This window comes from Mustela lutreola, chromosome 8, assembly GCF_030435805.1.
Source record: "Mustela lutreola isolate mMusLut2 chromosome 8, mMusLut2.pri, whole genome shotgun sequence".
Taxonomy (NCBI): Eukaryota; Metazoa; Chordata; class Mammalia; order Carnivora; family Mustelidae; genus Mustela; species Mustela lutreola.
The window spans coordinates 79,066,210-79,075,928 of record NC_081297.1 but is presented as its reverse complement, the minus strand read 5'-3'; the positions used below and the strand labels follow the sequence as shown (position 1 = coordinate 79,075,928).

Sequence of the window (9,719 nt, the reverse complement as noted above, 5' to 3'; positions counted from 1 at the left end):
TTTTTTTTAAAGATTTTATTTATTTGACAGACAGAGATCACAAGCAGGCAGAGAGGCAGGCAGAGAGAGGGGAAGGAGGAAGCAGGCTCCCTGCCGAGCAGAGAGCCCGATGTGGGACTCGATCCCAGAACCCTGAGATCATGACCTGAGCCGAAAGCAGAGGCTCAACCCACTGAGCCACCCAGGCGCCCACATTTTTCAAAACTTTTTAACACTCTATAAAACCAGAGAATTAGAGAAATTTAAATGATCACTTCAAATACATAGTATACACTATGAAAAGCCTTGTTTTCTGGCCCCTCAAAAAGAAAAACCACCAACAAAGTAAGTTGCAATAACAAGATTTATAGTACACTGCAGTTAGAACCCAACTTTATTGTTACAACCAATTTTTATTTACAGAATATAAATCTCTTCAAAAAGATACATTCCTTCATTTAATCAATGGTAAAAGGCCTTATTAAATGGAAATAAAGCCTAAACATCACTCATATTCAAACAGAAATACAAACAACTTCATTAAAAGTTTCTGAACATACAGCAAAAATGTATTTTTACTTAAGCAGTTACATGAATGAGGCTGTTTTTAATTTTCTTCACCGGCAACCCCATTTTTATCCACAGAACAAATTTTACACTTAAATTAACAGTAGTAAAAATGTAAAAATTAAATTTTAAACATGAAAATATGCAACGAAAAACAGGAAGTATCTCCATTACCAAACAGATTAACAAGTTCTCAGACACTCAGATACTTTCTGAGGCATATCAAAACACCTACATCAAAATTTGCATTCATTTGAGAGGTATCAATACATTTTCAGTGCTGAGACTATTTGTAGCACTTACAGTATATACAAAGCAGCATTATACTACTATGGTTCACATTTGATAAACACAAATTTAAGCTTTATGCCACAATTTTTCAATTCAACACACAGCTAACGCAGTGACAATTATTCATTTTGGTGGTTTTTTTTTTTATTCTGAAACTCAATCAAGGAAATTATCACTTGAGAACATGGAATAACGCCATGTGTTATTTCTTAAGATAACAGTATTATTTTAAAAGTCAAATACTTCATATCATGGAAACTTCACCTAGCCGTAAAAAAGATTCCTCAATACAGTACAAAGTTTCCTCTTAGCGGATTCTACCAATTTATAGTTAGTTTTAATACACATAAACAACAGGAAACTTCTTCAGATTACTGGATAAAAAAATTTCAGTGTGTCACTACCTAAACTGAAGTAGCAGCACACCACAACCATGCCACGTAAATCCTCTTGGCTCCTCCACTGTTTTGGGGGGGTTTTCTCCAGGTCACAAAAGCTAGTTTACATGGATACTACCAGGTCTCAACCTATCTCTGAAAATTCCTTTAGTAAAGAGTTTTGAAATTTTAATTAATGAAACAATTCAAATCAGCCAGCTTCTTACCCTTCACTAACTAGTTGCAATACAACATGTAATGTCTTCAATTTTTATAAACATTGTGTGTTTTATAAAATGATTAATGGTATTTATACCATTAATGGGTAAGATGTAAACAAAAATATGACTATATTTAGGGATTAAGAGTATTTTACAGAGTAATTTTTCATAACTAGAAAAGCTGAAAGATTCATAATGAACACAGATTTTACTTTAACCACTTGTTTGATAACATCTATAGAATAGCAAGTGCATTAAGTACAGGAGAAAAGAGAAAGCAGATTTTAGGACAGAAACCTACAAAAAGTTTAATTTGGGATGCCTGAAACACAAAAGGATATTTTTCTATAAGCCTGTCATTTTTGCTCATTCAAAGAGTTGAAACCTTCTATTTCAAACTATGATCCAGAAATGAAAGTTGTTTGTATAAAAACTGTGTTCAGAAAAATCTAATTCATTATTTAAGACACCTTACTGATTTCAGTTTTCAAGTGTTCAAGTAATGCAAACCCAAGTATTTTCTTTATATCAACATAGTTACAGACTAAGCTTCAAAGATGAGGGGAAAAAATCATTTAAAATAACTGATAGGCTTTTCTGTCCAAAGACATCAAACCCAAAACATAACACTGTAATCACACAAGTGATATGTAACTGGAAAAAAAGTGGTTCGATTTAACTGACGTCTTTTTTTTTTTTTTTTTTAAAGAAAATAAAAGCAAAACAGATTGCCTTAATATGTAGCTAAGTTTCCAGTCAAAGGACATTCTAAAATCTAGTAAACTAAGGAAGAAAAATCAAAGTAAATCAATTCTGAAATGAAGCGAAAGCTGCTTTACCACATATTTAAAATTCATTTCCTTCTTGCATAATAATTACTTGTGTTTGCCTTTTGAGGAAAGTAGTGTAAGATGCTGCCAGTAACAAAATTCTCTTCCTAGCATAAAGCATTGGTACCTTTGTCTATCAACTGAATGACTGATTAATATTAGAAGCTTAAGTCTCTATCACTTTGGAATCCAACTAAAATGCTTATTAAAAGCAATTTAAAGCAGAAAATCAAACTGATAGTATTCACAGTCTTATTATGTGTAATGATAGAGAAATGTAATGATACAGAAATATTCACATAATATATAAAAAATAAAAATCTATATAATTTTTAAAGTGAAGGTTTTTAATTTTTTAATTGAGAGTGCTTGGGGAAACTTTTTTCCTTTAAATCTGGAAGCTTAGTAACATATTTATAAGCTAAAACAAATATTTGTAGTTCAGCAAAGATGAAAATAGCAGTCGTTAAAAGATTAGTCATGACTTACATCTTTTTTGTCTTTTACAATCCCCTAATGAACAACTTTATATTTAAAGAAGCCAAATGAGAAGTTGAACCAAGAGAAGCCAAATGAGAAGTTGAACCAAGAGCTATTATATCTCTCATATACGGGATTTTGATTCACACAGTTATGCAAAATTTCAAGGGTTTTTTGTTTTTTTTAGAAAAAGGTTAACAACCTTGAAAATAGGAAAGGATAATACTTCAGTCTGCACTCATCACATTATATTTTTAATTTGCTTTAGCTTAGAATCGTGACTCAAAAAAGTAGCTCTAGCCGTTTATCAATTTACTGCTCATAGGAATCTAATCTCACAAAACCTAATGGCCAACTAAAGAATGAAGAAAAGTCATATTAGGCACTGAGAGGCTAAATAAATAAGTACTGACATTAACAAAAACTGATAAACCCTATTTTTCCAGTTCCCCTTGTTATCCCACTATGCAGCCAGAACTTTTGGCTATTTCCAGTCTAAAACCAAAGAGCTGAATCATTTCCTTACCAAAAAAAGAAAAAAAAAATCTACAAAAGAGAATGGAAAACAATCCACAATCTCATATGCAAGATACAATTCACACTAGTTTACAATCTTTATTTACACTGTTTTATATACATTCCAGGCAGACCTAGTTGAGTTTTGTGCTCATGTTGATCTCAAATGACCATGTGAACAGTATGATTCACTACCACATCTCTCTGATTTCCAGATAATCAGGTGGTAGCATGGGGTCAAGAGGGGGAAAAAAAAATATTACTGGTCAGGTAAGATCATGTAAGTACATAAGGAACAAAAGGAAAAATTGTGGAATTTTGCTTGTTAAAGCATCCAGGCCACTATGGTCTATTGACTAACAACAATGAGTACACATGAATGCCACTCCTCTAACAACCATTTTCATATTTACAAAATGAACTTACTACCAGCTGAGTTATTAGGTAAGGCATTCAAGTTCCTTAGCGTAACATAAAAAGGCAACAGACATCTCAGCAAGCCAAAGGACAAATTTTAGAGGGATGTTTTTCCTTTAGAATCCTTAAATGGTGGATAAAAAGAAAAGCAATTTTGAACCCACTTATTAGTCTGCAGCATGATACCAAAGACCTGTACAGGATGTGGTAGCATCATGACACCCAGTATCTAGCCAAGGGTGGGGAAAATATCTTATATGTCTCATTTTGTTTCCACTTCCACTGCATACTCCCAGGGCTAAAGTGAAAGCCTCTATTCCCCTTTACATTCAGTTCTATATGAATCTCTCTGAAAAACAAGAGTATCACAGCTAGCAGCTACACACAGTCTACCAGCAAAGGCTCAGTGAATCTCTACTCAAGATAGTTGAAGACTATGGAATAAGGTAGAAAACTGATCTTCTCTCCTCCCATAGTTTTCCAAGATATATATTGTTGCACTTTAAGAAATCAGAAAGAAAAAAAAAAAAAAAAGAAAGAAAACAAGGGTTTTTTAATATATTATTCATTGTCCTAAGAAAATGTTCCAATTGCAGATGAAAATTCCACCAAAAACAATTCTTCCAGCTCATTCTAACATTATGTAAAAAGCTATCAATTAATTGGTTCCATTCATTTAGTCAATTAGGTAAAATTCTACTGATCCTATAGTAATATGGTTTATAAAAACAGAAGTGAACATTTTAACATTGGGGAGGTAGAAAACAAATTTTAGTCTAACACTGTTAAAGACACAAGCAGATTTTAAGATTCTATTTATGTAACTAGAATTTACCATTTAAAATGGCCTTCAAGTGTTTCTACTTACTTTATTAGCTTTAAACATCTTGAGATAATCCAAGTATTTTAAAGCACTTATCTGAGAATATAAGTCATTTGGAATAATACATCAAACTCCCCAGAAGATTTCTCAGAGGATATATTTGTAGTTGCATATTCTGAATATGCAGATTCATTAAGTCAACTTTGTACATGGGCACTTATGTGACCAAAGTGCAAAGCCTGTCAGACTAATTTTCTAAGTTAACCATGACTGCTCAACTCCACAAACCATCAGTCCTCAAAACTTGAAGACTACTGATTGCAAAGATCTAACTTCCTTCCATATAGTAACTGCCACCCTCTTACAAACAAAACCAAGAAAACTAAAACAGAAGCCGGCCTACCATGAATATTTCTGTTTAATTCACATTTTGTTAGATTTTAAGTGTATTAGATCAATGTGCTAAATGTTATTTCTTTTAACTGCTTTTAATTTATTTCTCTGAAGCTATATATATCACGTAATCATTTGCTATCATTCTAAAGACACAGAGCCAAACTGAAACATGAAACAAAGTGTTAAGGAATGAATCTGGAAAGGTAAAGAAGAATCTAAATGCTATTTTCTTGTTCCCAAATATGATAACCTTTCTATCTTTGTTTCAGAAATTAGCATTTGTTCTACTAGCTAAACAGAAACAAAGAATATTTCAATAAGTAAATTTTTGGTAAAAAAAAAAAATGTGATATTATCAAATTTTAAGAACAAACTAGCAACTTAAATGACTGTATTTAGTATGTGAAAACATTATTTAATGCAGATTTTGGTAACATAAAATCATATCTATTCCAGGATTATAGGTAAATATTAATATTTATACTGCCAGACTATGTATGAAAGGATAATCTAATTTTAAGATATATTCCCCCCCAAAAAACATTTTCCAATATTCAATTCAAAAAGACGTACCACTAAAAGTAGACAGTAAATGTAATTTACCCTCATATACAGGTATTTTTCTATGACCACCCTAAGTTATCTATACTAGTATCTGGCATTTTAAGAGTGAATGATTCATATTTCTTATAGGGTATCAAGATAAAAAGGTTACAATGAACACCTAAATTGTTTGCTAAAATTAAAATTACTAAATTAAAACTTTAAAAAATTTTTCTCTGGAATATTTCATTGCTTACACTCAACCAACAGATGAAACAGATGAAAGCAGTCACAGAATTATGTTAAATTTATAATAAATAATTCACATATAACATAGATTAAATTATCAAAGAAAGGATTAAACTGACATATTTATACCTTTTTGCAAATTTAACAAACTTCTAATCCACCACATACTGATAGCAGTAGGTACACTTCTTGACATCATTCAGTCATTTAAAAAATAGATTGGTTGTTTGGAGGCATAATTTGTAAAGCAAGATAACCAAATTAAACAACAGAATTTTAACAAACATTGGCTTTTCAAAATTTCTTAAGAAAAGATACACAAGCATTGTTCAACCACTTGAGAATAATCAAATCTCTTCTTTACTCAGGCACTTTTAATGCAGTAACTTCAGGCTTCATTTTAAAGTACTGGTTAAAACGAACAATTGCATACCTAGTGAAAAAAGAATAACAACAGAATTAATTAAAAAAATGAAAAACTTAATCCTTCCTTCATTTTCCACTCACCCTTCTAAGCTGATTTTTTTTTTTTTAAGTTTTAGGATTTTTCAAAGGATGTATTTTTAGTTTATTGCACCATCTACTGGACACTTTTCTAATACAGCATTTAATCTGTATTTAAATCTGGTATTTAGATCAGATTTCCTTGCAGACCAATTATTTAAATGTATGCAACCCTTGTAACATTTGACTGAGAATAATAACTATGGTATGTATACTCTATGAGTCCTATGTGTACATCAAAAAAAAAAAAGTAAAGACAAATGTAATACATACAGCACAATTAAACTTACCCAAGGAAATCAAAATCAATAGTCGAGTATTTGGCTTGAATCAAAGCCCACAATCCCCAAAAGAAATGAGAAGCCTAAAAAGGAGAAAAGGAAAATCAAGAATTATAATACACTTCTCTATTAAACAATAATCAAATAATGTTTCCCTTTTTTATCAACTCAATGCAGAATACGATCTTGATGCTTTTTTTACACAAAATACTTAAAATACAGATAATACTGAAGAGTACAGTAACCTAGACGGCTACAGATCACTTCTGTCCACACCAAAAGAGGTTAGACTGTATTATAACTTCTTAAAACACAGAGCCCAGGGGCGCCTGGGTGGCTCAGTGGGTTAAATTCACCTTGGGCGTGATCCCTAGTCCTGGGATTGAGCCCCACAACAGGCTCGCTGCTCAGCAGGGAGCCTGCTTCCTCCTCTCTCTGCCTACTTGTGATCTCTGTCAAATAAATAAAATCTTTAAAAACAAAAAAACACAGAACCCAATTCCTGTAACTGTTTTGTGAAGACAGAGTTCAGCATAAGCCCTAATAGATATTGATTATAATTGCTAACAGGCTTTCCTATAAAATACATAATTACCAAAAGACTTTGTTTTTTGACATAAAAATAAAAACAAAAAGGGAAATCCAAATCTCAAAAACAAAAATTATTTAAATATTTAATTTCATATTTAAATGTGAAAAATGTTCTAGACATGACAAACACCTGAAAACAATTTTTATTAGCCCAACAATTCTGCATAAACAACCATGTTACATAAAGTAACATGATTTTACTTATGTCAGAGAAAAATGCGTCTTAATACTTTAAGAGAAAAACAGATGACTGTGTAGGAGCTGTAAAATAACTACTTGTGTTTGCTGTACAATCTATTTCCAGTTAAACATGAAAATATTTTAAGATTCTGATAATAACTAATAAACCTTCACTTCCCTCAAAGCAGTCTACTCCAACTAGAAAAATTCCAACTAGGAAAAAAAAGTCTTAAAGATAAGGGTTTTATTTCAGCTAAATTCCCTCTAGTAACAACAAAAGGTATCTAAGAAGAAAATTGCTCCACAGCTGTGATCTTGGTATTAAAACAACCAGACAACCCAATTTGACAGGTGAAACAACAAGGTGTTATGAGAAAGGATTCTTAATTTGAATTGAGAACTGTGGGGGTTCAAGTCCAGGTCCTGCCACTAACTCCTTTTTCAACTTTCAATAAGTCACAAATTTTTAAAGACCAAATCATCACTTTAAAAATATGAGAAACTAATTATTAGCCATTCTGTATTCCACACAGGATTGTTTTAATGATTAATGGAAATTATAGATTGATGAATAGATAGATATAAATTTTTACCCTCTAAAGAGCTCTTTAAAGTATGTTGTAAAAATATCTATTTAAAAATTAATAATGCGCTTTGTGTTTAACTTCCTCAAAAAACCACTATCAGGATATATAACTTCCCATCAAATACAGATACAGAAAAGAATAAACAATGCATTAAAGAGTAAACAGAAAGTACACGCACATGAAGCCTAATGGTTAACTTAAGGAAAAAAAAAAAAAAAGCTGATCTCTGGAGTCAAACTGCAAAAATTACTAGCCGAATGGCTTTGAGCAATTTAATTAACCCACCTATACCTCTCTTTCCCCATCTGTAAAACGAAGAAGTGATACTATGCTTTATAGTAAGAATTATGTATTGGTCTTCAACTACTGTTTCTGGCTCATAGTTCCCCAAATCCTTAGAATTTCATATTAAGAGCAACGGGAACATATTTTTGTTATAATATTTGATCTTGTATCTTAAGTTTCTGGAACAGTTCCAGAGCAATAAAAGTAAAAGGAAATTCTTGTTATTCATAACAAGCCCCTTTCAAATACACCTGTTTATGTTAATGAGGTGACTTTTGGAAACCCCCTCCAGAGGAAGACTGGTTGCCAGGGGAACCAACCGTATGATCAGAGAGATGATCCACCATCTCACCACCTTCAGGGAGGGGAGAAGTGAGACTGAGTTCAGTCTTTCAATGGCCAATGTTTTAATCAGTCTTGCCTAGGTAATTAAGTCTCTATATAACCCAAAAGGAAGGGGTTCAGAGAGCTTCCAGGCCCAGTGAACCAGAACACATCTACAAGCTAGAGGATGGTTACACCTTAAGCTCTTGGAGAACAGCAGTTTCTGTGCTTAGAACCCTTCTGGACCTCGCCCTATATACGTCTTCATCTGACTGTTCTCCTGCATCCTTTATGATAAACTGATAAACATAAATGCCTGAGTTTTGTGAGCCACTCTAGCAAAATTATTTCCACCCACAGACGAAGTTTTGGAAACCTCCACTTTATAACCCGTGGGTAAGAAGGATAAGGAACAAGTGAGACTTGAGACTGACATCTGAAAAGGAAGATAGTGGGCTTGTTGAGTCTGAATCCTTAACCTGTGGGATCTGAAACTTACACAGAATTGTAGGACACACAGTCATGGCTGAGAATTGGAGAACTACTTGGTGGTGTGGAAAAAACACACACTGGAACCTAGTCTTTATATCCAGTATGTAACAAACATTCAATAAAATGCTAATTAATATTATATAAAATAAAAATGATAAAAATAATAAAAATTTTCAAAAATGGTCTTCTCTCTACCTGAGGAAGTCTCAGGTATCGAGAAGTGAATTACGAGAAAAAATGAACCTTCCTTCTTTTTAAAGTATAGAACAGTGGTTCTCAACCATGGGAAATTCCTGAGGACCAAAACTATTTTTTATAGTATTATTAATGTGCTACTTGCCTTTCTGACTATTTTAACATCTGCACCGATGGTTTAAAAGCAATGGTGGGTGAAGCTAATGGTACCATACAGTATGTCAAGGCAGTGGCACCAAACATACACACACAAATACACACATACATCATCACAACACACAGTAAATAAAAGGCCAGTCTCACTGAAGAATGTCTTTTATCAAGCCATTGAAACTATTAATTTTATTATATTTCTACCCAAAGGAGGAAGATTCTTTCAAGGAAAAACATTTATAACTGAGCTATGAGCTGAACTTGCTCCTGTTTAATGGAACATCATTTTTACTTGAAAGAATAACTGATATTTGAACTAGTTATTAGACTTGGGCATTTGGCAGATACTTCTCAAAGAATTTGTCATTTCAGTGAAACTAATTGACAGTAGCTGTTGCCAATCACAGTCTTTACGTATTCAACCTAAAATTAGAACTT

General features: G+C 32.5%; 1 protein-coding gene across 2 annotated transcripts in view; it reads right to left on the bottom strand.

Moving 5' to 3' along the window:
* Positions 1-355: 355 nt before the first annotated feature.
* The window catches only part of ETNK1 (ethanolamine kinase 1), a 67,516-nt gene continuing 58,152 nt past the window's right edge, over positions 356-9,719 (bottom strand). Inside the window, exons 7-9 of one of the 2 annotated variants that reach the window (XM_059185758.1) lie at positions 6,484-6,557; positions 6,008-6,122; positions 356-5,059 (exon numbers count right to left, since the gene is read on the bottom strand). In XM_059185758.1, coding sequence (XP_059041741.1) covers positions 6,050-6,122; positions 6,484-6,557 — 147 coding nt within the window. In that variant the 3' untranslated portion in view covers positions 356-5,059; positions 6,008-6,049. Of the gene's footprint in view, positions 6,123-6,483; positions 6,558-9,719 lie in introns of both variants that reach the window. The other variant, XM_059185759.1, reaches the window with a different exon arrangement.